The 20,676-nt window shown below is 37.0% G+C and overlaps 1 protein-coding gene across 2 annotated transcripts in view; it reads left to right on the forward strand.

Moving 5' to 3' along the window:
• LOC149023649 (UDP-Glycosyltransferase superfamily protein) overlaps positions 1-20,676 on the forward strand; it is a 56,363-nt gene that overhangs the window by 16,298 nt on the left and 19,389 nt on the right. The window contains exons 5-10 of one of the 2 annotated variants that reach the window (XM_089144192.1): positions 537-708; positions 825-1,142; positions 3,822-4,025; positions 4,177-4,689; positions 4,799-5,002; positions 18,243-18,434. In XM_089144192.1, the coding sequence (XP_089000318.1) occupies positions 537-708; positions 825-1,142; positions 3,822-4,025; positions 4,177-4,689; positions 4,799-5,002; positions 18,243-18,434 (1,603 nt within the window). The remainder of the gene's footprint in view (positions 1-536; positions 709-824; positions 1,143-3,821; positions 4,026-4,176; positions 4,690-4,798; positions 5,003-18,242; positions 18,435-20,676) is intronic. The other variant, XM_089144193.1, reaches the window with a different exon arrangement.

The raw sequence follows: 20,676 nt of genomic DNA on the forward strand, positions 1-20,676 counted from the left end.
AGCAACTATTCCAGCTACAACTTGTTCTCTAGCTGTTCTATTTTTCTATTAAATGTAAGAGGAAAAATTGAAAGTTGAGTCATTTAGATTTGATGAGGACTTTGGCCTTTATATTTGTTTGGTTTTCCTAATTGCCTTGCTTAATATCTTTCTCCCTTGTTGCAACTTCAAATGTCTGGGTTTATTTGCTTCAACTGTTTATACAAAAAGAGCCAATATTAGTCCTAAGCAGCGTCCATAATAATTTGGGTTTGTGTTTGTGACTTAAAGTTGTTCGGCCTTCGATTCTCTTTCCAACCTTAGAGACCATTACATTAGTTACATTGGGAGAATTTTGCTTGAAAATAGTTTTAATACAGTGTGAGAATAATTTCATAGTTAATCCAGACTCCAGTTGTGTTCTCTGCTTGGGGATCTCCTTTTGATGCTTTGTGGCATAACAAGTCTCATGCTCTCTTTTTGCAAGATATTTAGTGTGGGCTATTTCTTATGGTAAAGTTTTATACTATGATTAGTGAATTTTATATGGTATGCAGCCTAATGCAGGAGCCATTTTGTTCTGTACCACTGATATGGATAGTTCATGAGGACACTCTCGCAAAGCGCCTTTCAGTGTACGAGGAGAAGGGATGGAAACATGTTATTGCTGAGTGGAGAACCACTTTTGGGAGGGCTGATGTTGTTGTATTCCCTGATTTTTCTCTGCCGGTAGACCGTCATCTAGTCCAAAATTTTGATGATTATGTAGACATGTTCCCTGTTGTCTCAATTCCTTGTTAAAGGTTTCAATACCTTTTTAATGATTTTGTTGCTTCATTTGGCAGATTTTGTACAGTGAGCTTGATACTGGAAATTTCTTTGTGATTCCTGGTTCCCCTGTGGATGTTTGGGATGCTGAAAGCTATACAAAGTCCCATTCAAAACTTCAATCAAAGAAGATGAACGGATTCAATAAAGATGACCTGGTGGTTCTAATTTTGGGGAGTTCAATTTCGTACAATAAGCTATATTGGGATCACGCTTTGGCGATGCATGCGATTGGGCCCCTGCTTAAATTTTCGAGGACAACAGTGGGTACTGGATCAGTCAAATTTGTGTTTTTATGTGCAAACTCCACCAGTGGATATGATGAAGCTTTGCAGGTGCTTGACTGCTTATCAAACTATAATCACTGTATTATACTTCGTCTGTATGTTGTCAATTTATTTTATCCTTTTAAGTGGCTTAAGGACTACAAGGTTCAATAAATTACACTTAGAACAAAAGTCGTAATCTATATTTAAAAGGAAAGGCCTAACCAAATACTTAATCTATTATAGTCTTGGATCCGTCAGATTCCCATGCCACCTTCCTTTTTGGAGCCGCAAACTTGGCTCTAATTGATCAGACGGAGGAAGCAGGAAGCTTTACAATCTTGTGAAAGGAAGAAGGATAAGAGGGCTTCGATGGTTCTAATGGTGGCTTTAGGAAGAGAGACGATGCCATACCAATAGAGGTAAAAGGACTGCCAGACAGAGCGGATGTGGACCACCCATTCGGCAAAGGAAAGAAACTTGCTTTTCCAAAGTTGGAGTTTCTTGTGGATGTGGTCAAGCATAGGGGTGCAGTGACGGTTAGTAAGCTTTCGAAGAATAAGGGGAAGACTAAGGTAGATCATCAGGAAAAAACCAAGAGTGAATACTGTAAGCTGCAACAGAGGAAAAACCGAGAGTGAAGCTCTCTAACTGCAGAGGAGAGGCTTTAACAGAGCTTCGATTCTGTTAAAGCCTTTTTTCTGCAGCTTACAGGGTTCACTCTTGGTTCTTTCCTTGTGATCTACCTTGGATCCTGATATGCTTTTGGGTAAGTTACATAATCTGATTGTGATTCAAGTTGGCCATTGCCTTTCCTATTGGTGTTGTGAGTCAAAATCTGTCCGCTCCTCGGACATCGATGCTGTTATGAGGATTTTGAGGTATCTTAACAAAGCTCCTGAGCTGGACTTTTCTATATTGATCATGGACGTAGACAGGTTGAAGGTTTTTTGATGTAGCCTGGGTTGGATCTCCAGTTAATAGAGGATCAACTAAGGTTGTTAGCCGTTATTGATCTTGGAAGGGCAAGAAACAAACAGGGGGTTGCCTTGTCAAGTGCACAATCAGAGTATCGAACCATGCCACATGTTACCTGTGAGTTGATATGGATTAGACATTTACTTAAAGAACTTGGCTTTGTTGATGATTTAGGTATGAAGCTGGGGTATGACAACGATACAGCTATTCATATAGCTTCAAACCCTGTTTTTCACAAGCATACAAACATATTGAAATCAACTACCACTTTGTTGACAGAAGCTGCAGCAAGGCATTGTTTCTCCTAGTCATGTTCGCTTAAGAGAGTAACTAGTGGATCTGATTACAAAGGCTGATGGAACAATGATAGTTGATTACTTTGTGACAAGTTGGACATGTTTGATGTATATGCTCCAATTTGAGGGGGAGTGTCTTGACTGTAAAGGGCAAAAGGTCAAAACAGGGAGAAGAAGCCAATCTCATGGTTTGGTGGAATTCCTTTCTTATTTTATTTTCTATTTGGTTTTCTAATTGTACTCTTAAGTGCCGCAACCTATGAAAGGTTAATAAAGGGTTAAGGGCACTCACTACTTTAATTGTGGGGCTCTTCCACTTCTGATGAGTTCTTCTTCTTCTCTATTCCCTTTCCTCTTTTCTGGTTCCCTAATCAATTCCAAAAGAAACAAGTGCAATAAGGAGGTAGTTGTCTGGGCCCAATGAAATACCCTAGACGTAGATGCCAAGGCGAGGCCTTGAAAGTGATAAATGTAAATGTCGCTTTGACTGTTCTTTTTTCTAATGTATTGCTTCAAATATTATGCATTTATAAATAGGGCAATCTTATTTACTTATCTATGATAATCCTTTTGATATTGGCATATTATTAAATATTTTATTTCATTGTCAACACATAATTCAGTTGGTTTTACTGAATGTTGTGTTGCGCAGTACTTGTGTAGAATAGATTTAAAGGATACTGAAATATACAGCTTACTGCTTCATCCTAAATTCCAAAACCAAAAAACCATTTTGGATGTGTTTTTGTCCAGCACAGCCTGTTGGTTCAAGTATGTTTAGATATGCTTGGTTAGGGTTTCACTGAAGATTGAGGCAGAGAATGCTTGTTTCTCCACCAAAATGGCCAATTGAAATGTGTGAGATTTCAGTCATATTTCCAACCTCAAATTTCAGTCAAGTTGAAATCAAATCTTGATCTGTTCATCGATTCAAACTGTATCAATCTCATATCTGTTTGTTTCTGTATTGGATTCTTCTGGTCTTGCCTGTCCTAACTAAAAAAATTAAAATTTTTAACCATCACAACCATTTTCAGTCTTCATCATTGGGCTTTTTGGCTCTTCAATCTAATTTAAGGGTTTCAACCTAGTTCTACTATATGTTCACGGCCATTTTATGATGTGGTATGACAAGACTGATGCTTTAGATTCATTTGCTACTTAGCCAACCAGATGTGGTTAAATCCTAGTTTCTTTGTACTTGGCATTGGAAGAGGAAGATCAAGCTCTGGCAGAGGCAGTGGAATCTGTTCCAGTGGCTCTAAATCCTGTGCCTCAATGATTTATATTGTGCTCGTAAACAGATTTGATTCTATTGTGTTCGCTGTTGGCATTTTTTGAAATTTATGGAATTTTCTATTCCAGTTTCATTATAAAATGTTTTCTTTTAGTTCTGATTTGGATTGTCATGAACTTACCAAGTGCTTGAAACTTTATTATAATGCCAAATCAATCCCATTCTTGTTTCTTGCAGGAAATAGGTTCACATCTTGGACTTCCTCATGGTTCCATGAGGTTCTATAGCATGGATGATGATGTGAATGGTGTGTTGTTAATGGCTGATGTTGTACTGTATGGTTCACTCCAAGATGATCAAGGTTTTCCTCCATTGCTGATTCGGGCCATGTCCTTTGGAATTCCTGTCATTGCACCTGATTTGCCAGTCATAAGAAAATATGTGAGTCCAGGCTTTCTGTATTTTTTCTGCACTCTTTAATCCAGAACATAGGTGATCGTGCATAATCCTGCAGTCATCCATCTAGAACATAAGTGATTTATGATGCTTGAGTCTGTTATCTTACTTTGAGGACAAAATGATGAACTTTCAGGTCATTGACGGAGTTCATGGCTTAATATTCAGAAAAAGTCAGTTGGAGTCATTGATGAGAGCTTTCTCACTTCTAATATCAGATGGAAGGCTATCTGAACTTGCTCGTGCAGTTGCTTCATCTGGAAAGACGCTTGCAAAGAATATTATGGCATCAGATTGTATAGCTGGACATGCAAAGCTTCTGGAAAATGTACTCCACTTCCCATCGGATGCATTTCTGCCACTTCCTGTTTCTTGGGTTCAAGAATATACATGGGAGTGGAAATTTTTCACGAAGGAAATGGAATCTGGAGGAAGAGAGATCCCAAATTTTGATAACACAAATAGTTCTATTGGAAAGTCCAGTGTCATATATGCTCTAGAGGAGGAATTGGTTAGCTTCAATGATGAAAGCAGTATAGCTGGAAATGACACAGAGGTTTCAACGCAGGACAGTATTACCCAGCTAGATTGGGATGTTTTAGAAGAGATAGAAAGTTCGGAAGAACGCGAGAGACGAGAATGGGAAGAGGTAGTTATTTCTTGGTTACCTTATTTCTTTTCCTTCCCCCACCCTCTGCCACCCCCCCCCCCCACCAAAAAAAAAATCTTAAGATACTATATTTTGATCTGCTTTTCAGCTTGATGAAAGGATGGAGAAAACTTCAGGTTCGTGGGATGAGATATACCGAAATGCTCGGAAAGCTGAAAAACTTAAATCAAGTGAAAGAGATGAAGGACAGCTTGAAAGAATCGGCCAATCACTATGTATATATGAAATTTACAATGGAAAAGGAACCTGGGCATTCTTACATAATGATTCTCTGTATCGTGGGTTAAGTCTTGTGAGTATTTTTTGCATACAACTGTTCTGAATTCATATTCCCCATGAGTGCTTTAATGTATGCCCTTCAGAACTGTTTTTTTGTATAAATTTTGTACTACATTTCTGGAGGAAAATATAACTTGTAGACATTGTTTGAGGTGGAGGTTGAATCTCTAAGAATCATTTTTTGTTTGGTGTCTGGTTCTCAGCCCCCCCCCCCCTTCTTTTCCTGTGTCTTGCATGTTTGAAGATAATATCCTCTATAAATTCAGAACCAATTTTAATTAACTTGATACCAGGAAATGATGCTCTTTGTGCTCTAAGTTTTTTCTTACACTAACCTATGTTGGGCATCTTGTTTATTTTAATGATATGCTTGGGTATCTCCTATAAGCGTTTTGGGGTGTTATGATCCATTTTAGTGATAGATAGACATGCAATAAGATTTGTTTGATGACTATAGCCCTGAACAGAGTTGAATGCCATAATGGTATCTTTTAGGCATGCCGACTGTCTGTATTGTTTGTGTTTTCTTTCTTCCATTTCCTTGGGTGTTTTTCTGTATATTCAAGTTTTGCTAAGGTCATAGCTGAAGTGATTGTGACTTGTAACTTGTGACAGGACACTTGATGCTTGAGTATATATGGTAGAAGATCTCGCTTGAGAGCGAGATCTTGCCACCTTGAACAACTGAGATCTCAGTGGTTGAGATATACAAATTTTTGGCGTCAACTCGGTGGCCCATCTCGGTGGGTTTTATGGTCCCAATTGGGTTGAAACTTGGTATTTAGCCTATGTAAGGCCTTTTGAATACTTTGGTGGCCTTGGATTTGTCAAAAAACAACCCTAAGTATGATTTCTAAGTCTACCCAGAGTGTGAAACCAAAATGTTGTAGGATTAGGGAATGCAAAGTTATACAACATGTAATATAGAACCTTTAAGGCATATAAATGAAAAGCTAGTGTATCAAATGCATCAAGTAACCTAAATGTTATCAAAATTCCATCCAATCTCAATTTTCAATAATAGAATAATAAAATTATACAACCATTAGAAGTTCTATATAAATCATTAAATCATTAGTTCATAAGGCAAGTAGAGAATGATTGATCTTCCTTCGATGTTGTAGATGTGCTAAGAGTAGTTGCAAGTGAAAATCCAGCCGAAATCCACAAAAAAAAGGCAAAAATTGAGAGTTCTAGCGAGATTCAAGGCAAGATATGGTGAGATCTCGAGCGAGATATCCCAACTCTCTGCTCTCAACCTCCATCTTGTCTCGCCTACTTGAAAAAACGAGATATCTCGCGAGATCTCCCACCATGTGAGTATATTCAAATGAAGCTAATTCATTTATTACTGGCTTAATTGTATTATAGATGAGAGTAATTCATGCATAGAGGTCTTCCCAAGCAGCACCAGATGCCTAGATATTAGCTAGTGGCTTGAACCATAATACTGATATTTGACTCTAGAAAGAAATGACTTCTAAAAATTGAGAAAAAGCTTTGATATTTCTTGGTCAGTCTTGTCTTATTATATATCAAACATTACCACTGATCAGTACGATTTTATAATTATTCTACATCTTAGTTATGTGTTCCCAATCATTCTCCTTGAATGCTGCTTTTGATAAAGCAACGAGTTAGTTTTGTTTTTGTATTGTTGCTGAAACTGTCCACAAACTAGAAATGAGGTGGACTCTGTGATATTGATAGAAAGATTCTGAGCTATTTTGATGTAATTCAAAATGCTAGGGTTTTGCTCTAAGATTATTTTACCCTAAAATTAGGGTTACTCCAGGATCCTCTCCTTGTGAACCAGCAATTAGGACTAACAATTGTAGTTGAGAATTATGTGGGATGGATTAGGTAACAATTAGGGTTTTAAGTGGAACAAAATTCCCTTAAACATGCAAAATTTCGCTCCATTTTTAAAAGGTCGAAACGAAACCTGTGGATACCTAAACGAAAGCATAGGTTTCAATGGAAACCTGCGAAATTTCGTCAAAACCGCTCGAAACTTGTGAAACATGTTAAACCTGGTTGAAATCTAGTCAATTGGTTCGACTAGGTTTTTTTTTTTTAAGTCAAGAATTTCAATTGGAACTCTGCATTTTGCAGAGTGTCGAACAAAACCCAGACATAACATCAAGTTTTGACCCTTTATTTTTCCTCTGATTTCAACCTTTGTGAGCCCATTCAGGCTGATTTTATGCCTTTTCCTTCCTTTCTTTGTGATTTCAGCAGTTCTTGGTTGTCATTTCCCCAAAATATATTTTTTTCCTCCTTCATGCTCAAATGATATTGGATTCTTTTGAATTTAATATATGGTGTCAGATTTAATTTCTGTGGTGTGCTAGTAGTTCTTTATTTTTTTAATTTTAAAATTTTTAAAAATACCTAAAAACTTATATTTTTCAAAAAATAACATACATCATGTGAAAAATAACTTACATATACATGATGTATTGGCTTTCTTTTGATGTATATGAGACACCATCACTCAATCTACGTTGTGATGGTGTCCAAATTAATTTTAGGCTGTTTAATTTTGATTTCATGTATTTAATAATTACTAATAATTAATATTTTAACTATAAAATTATTTTTGATTAGCAAAAAATTCCCAAGGTTGGGAATACCTTAGGTTATAAGTAATGTGTGTATAGGCTAAAAATTAGTTACTTTGTATTTGAAGTTTTAAACTTATAAGTTATATATTGAATGTTATGTTTATAATGTCGTTGTCAGAAACCTCTCTATATATTATGACTTTGAATGACATTTTCGTATTGATTTTTTTATCAAATTACATGTGCCAATGTGTTCCTTATGCTCTCGTTAGCTTATATGTAGAGTTCCCCCCCCCCCCCCCCAAAAAAAAAAAAAAAAAAAACCCCTAAAACCTATGGAAACTTGCTGGAAAAAACGCCAAGTTTTCATGAGCTTTCCTAGGTTTCGACCTAAAAGTTTCATTTTCATAGAATCAAAACCTTAGTTTCCCTCGAATTTTGTTCCATGGTCACTTTTAACAAAGACTAAATGGAAATAGGTTTTGGGTTGATTAGGGTTTTGGGAAAAGATATGGAGAAAGCTTCACTAACAAAACCTAGATGAGTTGGGATAAATTAGGAAAGGTTAGGGTAAATTAGGGTTTGAACAGAACCCAAGATGGGATGTTTATTTGGTAACAGGATATCCAAACTCACCTTAGGTAGGAATGTAGGATAGGGTGGGAACACGAAGCTTGCGATTGGGTCTTTTTTTTTTTGGGAGGGGGGGGGGTTGTGTGTGTGTTAGGGATGAATGGGTGAAGGTATGGGGATGTTTAAGATTCTTGGCTGATCTTGAATGGATCTTGGAATCTTTCCCATTCTTTTCTTTTCTTTTTTTCTTTTACTGCTCTTTTCTTTCTTTCTTCTTCCTTTCTTTTCTTTTCTTTTTCTTCTTTTACTTTTCTTTTCTTTCTTTCTTTCTTTCTTTTTTGCCGCAAGATCAAGGAGAGAAAGAAGGGAGAGGTGAGAATGGGGGTCTGCTGCCGCAAGGAGTAGGAGAGGTGGCCGGGTGGGAGGGATGGGGGACTGCTGCTGCAAGGGCTAGGAGAAGGGGGACAGTTTTGCGATGGGGTAGGGAAGGGGAACTGGGTAGGGTAGGGGGCTTGGATGGTGCTTACTTGTTAGGGGGATGTCTGAATTCTGAATTTGAGTTGAAGGGGAGTGTCACCAAGCTTGAGAAGGATGAAGAAGAAAGATGGAATTGCAGAAAATTAACTAAAACTCTTAACCCAGGTCACGGGCTAAGCTTCCCACGACTCCAAGTCATCAATTCTATTAATCTTCAACTGAATTGCTTACAAAGAGGTGGGGGCTTTAAATCGTCATACACTTGGAGGGAAAAGACTTGGACTTAAACAAGGAAAGTAGCTTGGATTCAACTAGGGAATCCATTTTGTGCTTAGATTCCTTGGTTAGTGGGATTTGGCTTCAACTACTTCACCACCAGTTGCACCGCATCCGTTAAGTCGGTGTTAAGCCCAAGATTATTCTTGTATTGGTACTTGGGGTTGAGGTAGTAAGCTGGTGATAAGAAATATAAACTTGGTTACTGATTTGGTTGTTCAAAAAAAATTGCAATCAACATTATAAAGTTTAGAAGACTTAAAAAGTACAAAACATAAAGTGACAACTCACTGACTTTGTGCAGAGGATCACTTTAATGCTTCTCCCATCTCTAATCAATGATCTTGATGTAGGCCTTTGAAGCATGAGGGGCAGCGGCTCGGATCATCTCCATCTTTTCAATGGAAACATGTATGTGGGCCAAGATGGGCTTCTTCTCAGTGTCCACCATTCTCAAAACAGCCACAATTGACTCTAATTTGCCCACCACCCTATTCAGGTCCCTCCAAAAGGCATCATTGGCAATGGTCTGCGGGCTTTTCTTCCTTCAAGTGTGTTGGATCTGTGCTATCCAAAACCAATCCTTATTGGCAAACATAGAGTTGAGACCCACCAGTTTGGACTGGAAGTTCTTTTGTGCAACATAATTGGTGGAAAATCTAGTGACAGCGGGCCTCACTAGATCACCACCACACTGCTACTTAGCAGTTGCAAGGCATACCCATTTGTAGACAAATGTGGTCACTTGCCTTGGTCTTCCGACCATACTTCCCAAAGACCTCTTTCCTATGTCCTTCAACATTGGATTAATGGAATAGGCAACGTAGGGTGTCTAGAAGAGGTGAACTTTGCTGCTTTTCTTTATCACTAGCATCCCAGGTCTGTTTATAGCTAGCACCACTATCCGTGACAACTTGGATAATGTTGCTTGTCCCTACCTCAGTCACCACCTTTCTCAACTGCTTGTAGATGGAATCTGCATCCTTTATGTCCTTGGATGCATGTAAAGACTTCAAGAAGACCGTCTTGCCATTGCACTTTACCATGAAGTTTATAATGGATTGTTTAGTAGGTCCAGTCCATCCATTAGCCATCACTGTGACACATATCTCCCACCGTGGCTTAAGTGACCTGCCCTTGAAGCTGCATCAAGCATCCCCTCATAATATGGACCCTTCGCTACATTGAGAGCGATGTTTTAGAACATATTTTTGCTGATTGTATCCTTGCTTGATCGTCCCTACTACCAAACACTGAGGGATGGTTAGTTGGTAGCAGTCTTGTTGCCCTTGCTAAAGTGTAGGATCTGGGGATGACACTCTCTTGTATGTTGGGTCCTCCCCATGTCTAGTCTTTCTCCTTCTATCACCACCTCCTTGTTCTTGCTCAAATGTAGATGCAGCAGCTGAGCCAAATGCACTTGCTCCTCTTGCCTATTCATATTGCCTCGCATACTCAGAGTGTGAAGATTGTCTATTTGCAGCAAAAGCTTCATCTGTCTTCACTTGTTATTCTGCCCCCATACTTCTTCTGGTCACCTCATCATCATCCGATTCCTCCTCGACATCTATAGACTGCGTCTGTAACACAGCCTCCTTAAACTCCCTTTGATTTCTTTCCTTCTTAGCCTTTTTTGTTTCCCTCTTAAACTGTTGACAATTGTTTGTTGCATTCCATAGGGTACTTTAGGACAAGGTTTAAAGTATCGCGTATTGGTAATGTGTCGATCGGGCAATTTTAAGAGATGTTTTGATTCATATCATATCTTTTGATGGGTGAATAATAGAATATAAATTATCAAGATATATGAAAGTAATCTAATTTAGACTTCATCTTGAGAAAGAAGGAAAATGGCCATAAGAACAAAAAATCATCTTTCAATTGAGAGGCTCCTATGTCCAACCCATTATCTTGCAACTGCTAGTCACATGGCTTGTAGATCTCCCTGAAGCAATTCATGCCTTCAACGATTCAAGGTTTCACCCCACATCTTTGCTCGGATTGGTGTTAAATGCATCTTCAAGTGTATGTCCAAGGCCTAAGGGGTTTGGCAGCCGTTCTCTTAAATGAATGTGTGTAATCAGTAGTGTAATTACATGGGGTAATCAACAGAATGGATTGAAACAGGATATGCAACCGAATGGATTGAAAAAGAGAGCAGAGTGATAATTGGAGGTTTATTCACTAAACAGCCTAGGGCTTAACTGTACAGAAGTTGAGGCAAAAAACAAGTAGAAATTAGCAAAATAAAAGCGGACAAAAGAAGACATAAGAAACAAGTAGAGGGAGATGAGTAAAGAGCAAGAGATAGAAGAAAAAAAGGAAATGAGAAGGTAGTTCATGCTTCCAACTTGTTGCATATTCAAAAACATTGGCTTCCACATTTGATTGAGATTGTCCTTTTTTACTTCCATCTTACAAATTTGAATAGGGCTTCGAGTCTCTACCAGTTTTTTATATTACTAAAAAGGAGTCTTGAAACACAAGAAATATTACATCATTGATCCATTTACAGCTATCAAACATCGCTTAATGTGGGATAACTAAGTGTGGACTAATACATATTTTGAGAACAGATGCTTATTTTTCAGAATTGGCACTGAGGACCATCTAAACTTGTAGTCTTTGACATAACACATTCTTCAAACTGAACATTAAGTTCCCCTAAGTTTTGGGGATGTGCAAATCCAATAAATTTCTCCCCATGTACAAAATTCAGTGTCAATGGGCAAGCTCGTCACAAATAGTAAGAAATAAAGAGTCTGGAACTCATTTATGCCTCTGCAAGTTGTCATGATACCAGCCTTTTTCCCTCTTTTAAGCTGGATTGATACTTATGGTTTTGTATCATTGTGTATCGCATCATATCGCTATGTATCGGTGTGTATCGCATTGTATCGGCACGTATCGGCTGATACATTGAGAGGCGCGAGAGATGATTCGGAAAAACAAAAGTTTGGATACTAATCAGTCTGTATCATATTGCAGGCTTGCGATACCAATACGTATTGGTCAATATGATATGATACGGACCAATACTTTAAACCTTGCTTTAGGACACCTGGCCACATCCTTGTACCCCTTGCACCAAGTGTTGTTTCAATCTAGTTAATCCCTAGAATTCAGCACTTTCAAACAATGCTGAGACTTTGACTTCTTTTTGTTGGTGCTTGGGGCATTTCCATGTTGCCATGCAATGTCAGCAACTCTGCTACCACCTTCACATTCAGCCATTTACGTAGATACATAAGATAACACACTAATACATATCATCAAATACTAGCACGTATTGAAAAACATAATTAAAATATATAATAGAGCATTCACATACCCTTATTTTTTTCAAGTCTAAGCTATTAAAGTAATACATTTCATCAATTAAAAACATTAGACCAATGAAGTTATAGTTTAGGCTAATTAAAAGCATATAAAAAATTAACTTTTTGATACATGACGTATGCACTACACACAAACATAGCATTCTTATTTTAACATGATTATATTTTAAAAAACACAACCTAAGAATCATTGAAGAAAAACAAATAACGTTCCATTATTAAAATATTGTGGTAATATTTAATTTATTTCATTAAATAATGTAAATATAATAATTGAAAATGAATAGCAACATTCATGAAAAAATAATTTTGATTCCATGAGGTTTTAGCCCTTCCAACAGAGTTTAACATATATTACAAACATTTCCAAAACATTAGTTTTTTTCTATAATATTTTAATTTTAATTTCTTAAAAATATATTCTTTAATTTGGAAAATTCAACAGCAACAACAAAAACAACAACAAGCCTTGTCCCAACTAAATGGGGTCGGCCTCATGGATTTTTGCCTTCCAATTAGTTTTCTTTGAGGCCATGCTAGATAAAGGCCTAAGCTATGCATATCCTTTCTCTCCACTTTTCTTAAGGTTATCTTAGGTCTATCCCTAGCTCTTCTAGTTCCTTCAATCTGGATTATATCACTTCTACGTACATTGGCATTTATAGGCCTCAGTTGAATGTGAACCTACCACTTAAAACGACTCTCATAACTTATCACTTTTTGGAGCAACTCTTAGACCAACTCTAATATAAGTCCAACACTTTGCACCATACATCATAGCTAAAAGGAATATGTCGATCACACAAGACCCCAGAAACACCTCTCCACTTCATCTACCCTATTTTAATTCTTGGGAAATATCATCCCCTATATCACCTCTTTTGTTTATGATTGAACTAAGGTACCTAAAACCAACACTCTTATGGAATTCCCTTGTCGTCAAGTTTCACCACCTCATTGTTTGCCCGATCATGACTAGAGTTACAATTGTCTTCATTCTACTTAGTTTAAAGCCTCTTAATTCCAAAGTTGCTCTCCATGATTCTAACTTGGTATTAATCCCTACTTGAGTTTCATCTATCAACACAATATCATCGGCAAAAAACATACACCAAAGAACCTCGTCTTGAATGTCTTTGGTTAATTCATCCATTATAAGTGCAAATAGATATGGGCTTAAAGTCGATCCTTGATGTAGCCCAGCTGTAATTGAGAATTCATTACTTTGTCCCCCCATTGTTCTTACACTTGGCACTGAACCATTATACATTACTTAACTATGTCGACATATGTAATTGCAACACTTCTTGTCTTTGTACTTACCAAATTAACGCTCTAAGAATTCCATCATAAGCTTTTTTTAGGTCAATAAGTATCATATGAAGGTCTTTCCTACACTCTATACCTTTCCATAAGTCTCCTAATTAGGTAAATAGCTTATGTTGTAGATCTTACCAGCATAAACCCAAATTCGTTCTCCATAATTGTGGTTAAGTGTCTCAAATTTATAATAAAAAATAATTTTGTTGTAACAGAATTAAAATTAAAATAACTAGAAACAATAGAGAACTAAAGGAAGAGAGAAGAAGTTGTAGATAATCTAGAGATGAAGAATAGATGGAGGAGGGAATAGAGAGCTATGTAAGATGCAGCTTTCCCCCCTAAGGATTGTCTTATTATTATCCCCGAATTTGGTTAGAATATCTTCAAATATTACTATCCTAAAATATACTTGCTTGATACCCAAGTTTCAAGATGGAAAGGAAACAAAGCTTCCTAAATATTACTTGTTAGTCAAGCTACATAAAAATAGAAAGTGCAATCTAGTAAATAGGAGCTAAAGAAGTAAGATAAATTTTGGTAGAATTAAATCAAATCTAATCCAATATGTGTGGATTCTACATACTGTGGTTACCGCTGAAGTGCTAACTGCATGCAATCTTAACACTCCCCCTCAAGCTGGAATATACATATCAAAGACTTTAGCTTGAAATAACTAGAACATGTATTAAAAGCTTCATCAATCTGGAACACAAGTAGCAACAACAGGCACCAATAAACACCAAGAGAGAATCAACAACAACTTAATCTTCATGCCAAACGAATCAGCAATCTCCATTGGTTATATTGTAAGGAGTAGGTAGTAGTCAGGAATCTCCACAAGTATGTTCGCACATAAGCTCTTTGAAAGAAAGCAAGTAGTAGGCAAAAGAGTGGATAGGTAAAGAGCAGTATGGGTTATTAATGACCAAATAGGTACGTCAAAAGCAATATGGGTTACTGCAGACCAAGAAGATAGTTAAATGCAGTATGGGCTACTTTGGACCAAGTAGGTAGGTTAGGTAGTATGAGTTATTGCAACCAAGTAGGTAGGTAAAAGCCAGTGTGGCTAATTGTAGACGAACTAGGAAAGTAAAAGGTAATATGGGTTACAGCAGACCAAGTAGGCGGTTGTTGCTGTAGAATACCCTCATAGAATAAAGTCTTGAGTTGATATAAGTCCCTGCTCCTCCTCACATGTAGCATTACATTTGGACGAATAATGACCAAAATTGCAAAAGAACCAGAAAACAAAGCCTCTGAACCAGAAAATAACATAAACCATATCAGTAACAGTAGCAGAAAAGAATAAAAAATTTGCTAGCAAACTCAAGAACCTATAAGCCAGGGGAGTGTCCTTCACTAGAACATAATAAGCAAATCAGAAAAAGAATGGATCAACTTGAACGACAACCAGAATTATCAAATCCAGCATGGAATCTTCGTTTTTCTTCCAATTAGGAACCAAAAATGGTAAACATGGGTGGTAAGCTAATATCAATTCAAACTGCAGCAGCCCAGAATCTTCTTGGAATCCATGGTTCATCTTCTTCTTAGAACCAGGGTTTTATTATTCAAACTAAATACCTAAATCGACCCTCAAAACAACAATTTTTATTGCTCTGATACCATTTAACATAATTAAAATAAAGATAATAGAAGTAATAGAGAACCAACCCCCCCCCCCCCCCCCCCACCAAAAAAAAAAACACTCAACAATGTATTTATTATTGAAAAGTTTCCAAATTAAAGAGATCTACAATTATCCCTATATTTAGTTACAAGATCTTCAAATATTACTATCCTAAAGTAAACTTGCTTGATACCTGAGTAACAAGTAGGAAATGAAAATAATATCCCCGAGTATTGCTTGCTAGTGAAGCTACATTAAGGATAAACGGTGCAGAAAATAGAAAGTAATATCCTTATCCTATAAATAGGAGCTAGGAAATAAAATAAAATTTGGGCAGAATAAAATCGAAGTCTAATCCAATTTGTGGTGGACCCCACATAATGTGGTTACCACTGAAGTAGTAATCACTAATAGTCTCCATGAAAGTGTTGATCAAGCAAAGTTGCTCAACATATATTTAATTCACATCCAAACAGCTAGTGTAGAACATTTTTTTTTTTAAATGAAGTTTGGGTAGAATGCTCACCTTGCTATAAGAGTGGCTTTAAAATCAGCAATTCCTTGTTTTAGAGGAACTAAATAGCTTGTTGATGCAGCCTATTGGGAGATCCGACTAATTTCTTGGCGAGAAATCCGGGCAAAAGTGCAAAACACCAAAACCGATATAGGAGGAAGAGGTGAAGAGCTCTTGTTGAGGAATCAAGATCATGTCATGATCCAATTTTCCAATGAAAACCCGGTCAAAACACCAAAACCAGCAAATAGAGAAGAGCTCCTATCTAGATCGAGATATCTTGATTCAATTCGATTGAGATGGGAAAGTAAATAAAGAAGGGTTGAATCATGATATTGGCTGAGATGAATTAGTTTTTGGGTTTCGCATCTTAACCAGTCTCTAGGTCTCAGAAGAAAAGAAGCCCTTGTGAGACCTCAAACTATGTCGGGGGAGAGGCAATTTTCCTAGGCAACCTTACCCCAACAATTTTTGTTGAGAGGCTATTTTGATGCCTTGACCTTAGGCCACAACTGTGGTCTACCGACCATCACGGGATAAAAATCTTCAATGGCATAGAAAAAGAGCTAATGGATGACCTGAAGTAATTGTGCAAAGAAAAGAAAAAGGAAAAATAAAATAAAATAAAATTCAGGCAATGGTAAAGTCACTTAGTGGGATAATGAATATCACCAATGTGATGGTGAGGAGAATAAGAGAATAACTTAGAGCATTTTGCATATCATGATGTATAGAAGATCACGATGTATTTATTCATGGATCTTGATGGATAAGGTGGAGAGGTGTGTTCAGGTTTTGCGTGATTGACATATTACTTTATAATTGAAGATTAAAATTCTATAGAGCCATCATATGGCCAACTATGATGTTTGGTGCATTGTGTTGCACAGTTAAGTATCATCCTATAGGTATTCAATGTTGCTGAAATTATGATGTTGAGAGTCAAAGGACAAAGTAAGCAATGATCATATTAGAGATGGTCCCAGAGTAGCTCTAATACAGAAGCTGTGAGAAAGTCGCTTGAGTTGACACGACCATGTTCAATGGAGACCCTTAAATGCTACAGTGTGAAGGAGTTATTTAAGATAGATTGAAGAAACCAAAAAATCTATGGCAGGCTAAAAATAACCTTGGGAGAATGGTGTGTAAAGACATGCATGACTTAGGCCTTGTACCAAGTATGACCTCAAGGAGAGCTGATTGGAAGAAAGATCCATGCAGCCAACCCCATTTAGTTGTGATAAGGCTGATCTGTTTGTTGATATTGTGATACCATGATATATGCTGGGGAACAGCCCCTCTTAATTGGTAACAACACAGAGAATGTTCTTGAACAGTTACAAGTACAAAAATGACCTAATAGCGAAGACAACAGTAAGAGAGTGGCTATTGACATTGGAGTTTGGATCGCGATGGTGATCCTTGCTCTTGTATCATGATATATCTTGGGGAATATGGCTTGTGCCTGCACAGCAGCAGCCCCTCATTATTTGTAATAACTCAAAGTGAATAGGTGCAAGTACAAGAATGATTGTCTCTAATTCTGTTTCCTTCTGTATAAAATGCATGCTTGTGAGTTTCTTATTACTCTTGTACAATATCTTTATATCTAGCCCATCTTGGACAATTGCTGTCTTAAAAAAGTGAAAGTTCAATTTTGTAATTTTATAATGGAGTTGCTTTTGATTAAAAATCTGTAAATTAATTTTTGAAAAAAAAACTTTTTTTAATTGTTATTCTTTTTGAACATCTAATTACTTATGATTTGATTATTTTGTTCTTACATAAGAATTGCTAGGCGCTGCCTAGCCATCCAGGCAATTTTCCATGATCTTGGACAGTCACCACTAAACTGATTGCTCAAAAGGCAGGAGCCTTGGCTGGTAAGCCATCACCTTGGATGTCTAACCTGCCTAGGCGACTGCTTACCATCTTGCCTTTTGTTTGTAATTTGTTAGATGCCTTGCCAGCCAAGGGGTGTGCTTTACTGCCATCTTGCCTTTTTTATTTAATTAGGAGTACTAAAATGGAGTAGGGAAATTTGATATTTTAGTTTTTAAACTTTAAACTTTGAACTTGAGAGATAGTTTTTGACTTTGATGTGGTTTAAATTTTTGATGTTAGTGTTGTGTTCATGTGATGAATCTTCTGATAGGATGAACTTAAGTGTTGATTCTTTAATGAGGGATGCAAAGTGTCATTCATGCTAGGAATAAATTATATAACTTTTATTATGATATTTGGATCAAATATAATAGTTACACTTGAAAGGTTAACACTAGAACGCCTTAATCCGCCTTAATCCACCTAGGCAGCGCCTTGTGGCCGCCTAATTGCCTAACTGCTTTCAGAGGCCCTCAAACACCTCGGTCACCTTGGCGCTATGATACCATGTTCCCCATGTGTTCTGAAATCCTTTAATCTCTATAATTGAATACTATTCTCTTATTTTGATCTTTTGGGCGGAGATCATCTGGGTAGATTGAATATTGTAGATAACGAGATTTTGAACTTGAGCACCTACTTTTTCTGCTTCTTACGAGTCAACCTTCTAGCAGTCAACAAGAGCTCGAAGATCAACATCAGATGATGTTGATGCAGTTTGTCGGCTTCCAGTCCTGAACGACACATACTATCTGGATCTGCTTTGTGAAACTTGGGGCATGTTTGCTATTGCAAATAAGGTGGATAACATTCACAAGACGCCCTGGATTGGTTTTCAGTCATGGCATGCAGCTGGAAGGAAGGTATGTCTCAAAATATTATGTATCTTTTTACAATGTAATTATGACACTTGAACTGCAGTTAAATGTTGAATTGGGGCTACTTCAGCATCTTAACTGCAGAAAGACTCTCTCTCTCTCTCTGTGGAGGTTAATTTTTCTTTGGATAAATCTCTTCGTCAGTGATGAAGGCTTTCTTAGTTTGCTTTCAGAAACCTAGAGTGATTTAGTTACTAATCGATTTTATATCACCAAAAGAGAAAAGGGAGGGTGTGTCAGAGCAGGGAGCCAATGAATTGTAGCCTTGGGATAAGGGGGTGGGTAGGGTGAAGCAGGAGTTGACCCAGGTCTTGTCTAGTTTATGAATTTATGAGCTGTCTAACTGTTGTCTTCCTGTCTTCCTGCTTCTGAAGTTGGGAACATGCCCATGCCTTTGGCTATCTTGTAATATGTAATACAATTTGAGTTCGAAAGTTTCTTTATGCTGTATTTCGTTTAAAATTTGATCAAATGAAGTGATACACCTAGATACTGGTAACGTTGTACGTGCAAATGCACGTTTGGTGTAGGTTCAACTATGAATTACTTAAATGAATTATATAATTCACATTTATATTGCATATTGTCCTAACCAAACTTGAACAAATTCCATATTTTAAATGGAACAATTTACCTTGGCCATTAGGTGTACCTTAATTATTGAACCTACAAATAAGATATTGTAATTATTTTAATATTTGTTATTAGTGATTGTAGTTATGCAATTGATGTAATAAGTATTTGTCTAGGTACAATACAATCTAGAGAAATGAATAAAGAGTAATAATGGGTAAATAAGTATATTAAAGTTCACTAAGAAGTGTAAGAGTCAAAGGGCATATAAGGGAATCAGTAAAAATATTTGAGGGTACTTTAGGTAGTAAAAATGTAATTATGTTCAGTTATGTTCTTCAAAGGGTATATATATATAGAAGTAAAGTATGTGGCCGTTTGGAGCCCTGGTAATTCTCTATCAAATCTACCATGTGAAAATTGATTTACATTTTATGGTACAGTTGCATTTATTAAACTTCCCTTTTGGTTATTTTCATTCAGTGACTTTCATTCACTAGGACATTTTCAAGCAGAAATTCTGTTTAGCATTATTTTGCCTTTAACCAAATGGATCTTTAATATCTATTGAGGAAACATCTAAAGAAAGCCAAACACTTGGGAGCCAGAAGGCTTCTAGCTTCACTGGCCAAATAACATGTGGAACACCTTGCATTGCCAGCAAGATCCATGGGTTGTCTGAAACCAGTAATTCTGCAACCTGAAATCCAGAGCTTGAACTCAAACATGAGAACTGAAATGTGCAAATATTTATCATGGTAACTTTAGCTTTAACCTTGGAACCAGGAAAACATAGACCGTGAATTGTGGACCTTGAAACATAAAACAATGAAATGCAATGACATTTTAAACTTAATCCCTCTTGACCCCACTGTGAAAAGAGGTTGTAAACTATGGAAGAAATCCCCATTCAAGATCGCTTTCTGCTTATAGGCCAAATTTGACACTTGGCTACCTAGTGGATCCTCTATCTATCCACTGGTCACATAGCAAAATTTAATAGTTTGCATGTTAAGAAAAGGAGGAGTTTACAGGTAGACTTCAGGATTCTTGCAGTGCTGGATATCTTCCCTGAAAACTTCTGTTATGATTATACAGTTATAAATTAATATTCAGGGCCTTTTTACTAGAACTTCAGCCTTCAAGTTGACATATATTGTAGCATTTGGAAGTAATGTTATGTTTCATACTTTCATGATCCTGCCATGTGGCCATACATGGGTGAGTGATGTATTTCTTGAAATCTAAGGTTACTAGCATTAGTAATTCATTGAGGCCGGAATCTCATTGAGAGATTTCAATTCAGGAAAACTGCAGATTAATGAAGAATGAGAATACAGATTGGCAAAAAATTCTGCAGTTCTGCCCAAATGCCAAAAATATGGCTAAGAATAAACTTTCTAAAAGTATGAGTCTGGTCCAATCATCTGATCTGAAATTATAATCCAGCGTGAGATATCATCTTCAAGGAATCTCAGATCCTGTCGAAGTAAAGGATTGTCAACTAGGGTTTTTCACTCCATTATAGATCCTTCTCCCAGACTTAATCATTTGATGATGCCATGTGAATTGCTAGAAACGCGCGTTAGCTGAACCCATGGTTGTCAAGGCAGCAAGGCGACCAAAGTGAATAGGGCTTTGCTTAGGCGATTAG

The sequence above is a fragment of the Hakea prostrata genome, chromosome 2 (genome assembly GCF_041222555.1).
Source record: "Hakea prostrata isolate BN-2017 chromosome 2, UWA_Hpros_2, whole genome shotgun sequence".
Lineage (NCBI taxonomy): Eukaryota > Viridiplantae > Streptophyta > Magnoliopsida > Proteales > Proteaceae > Hakea > Hakea prostrata.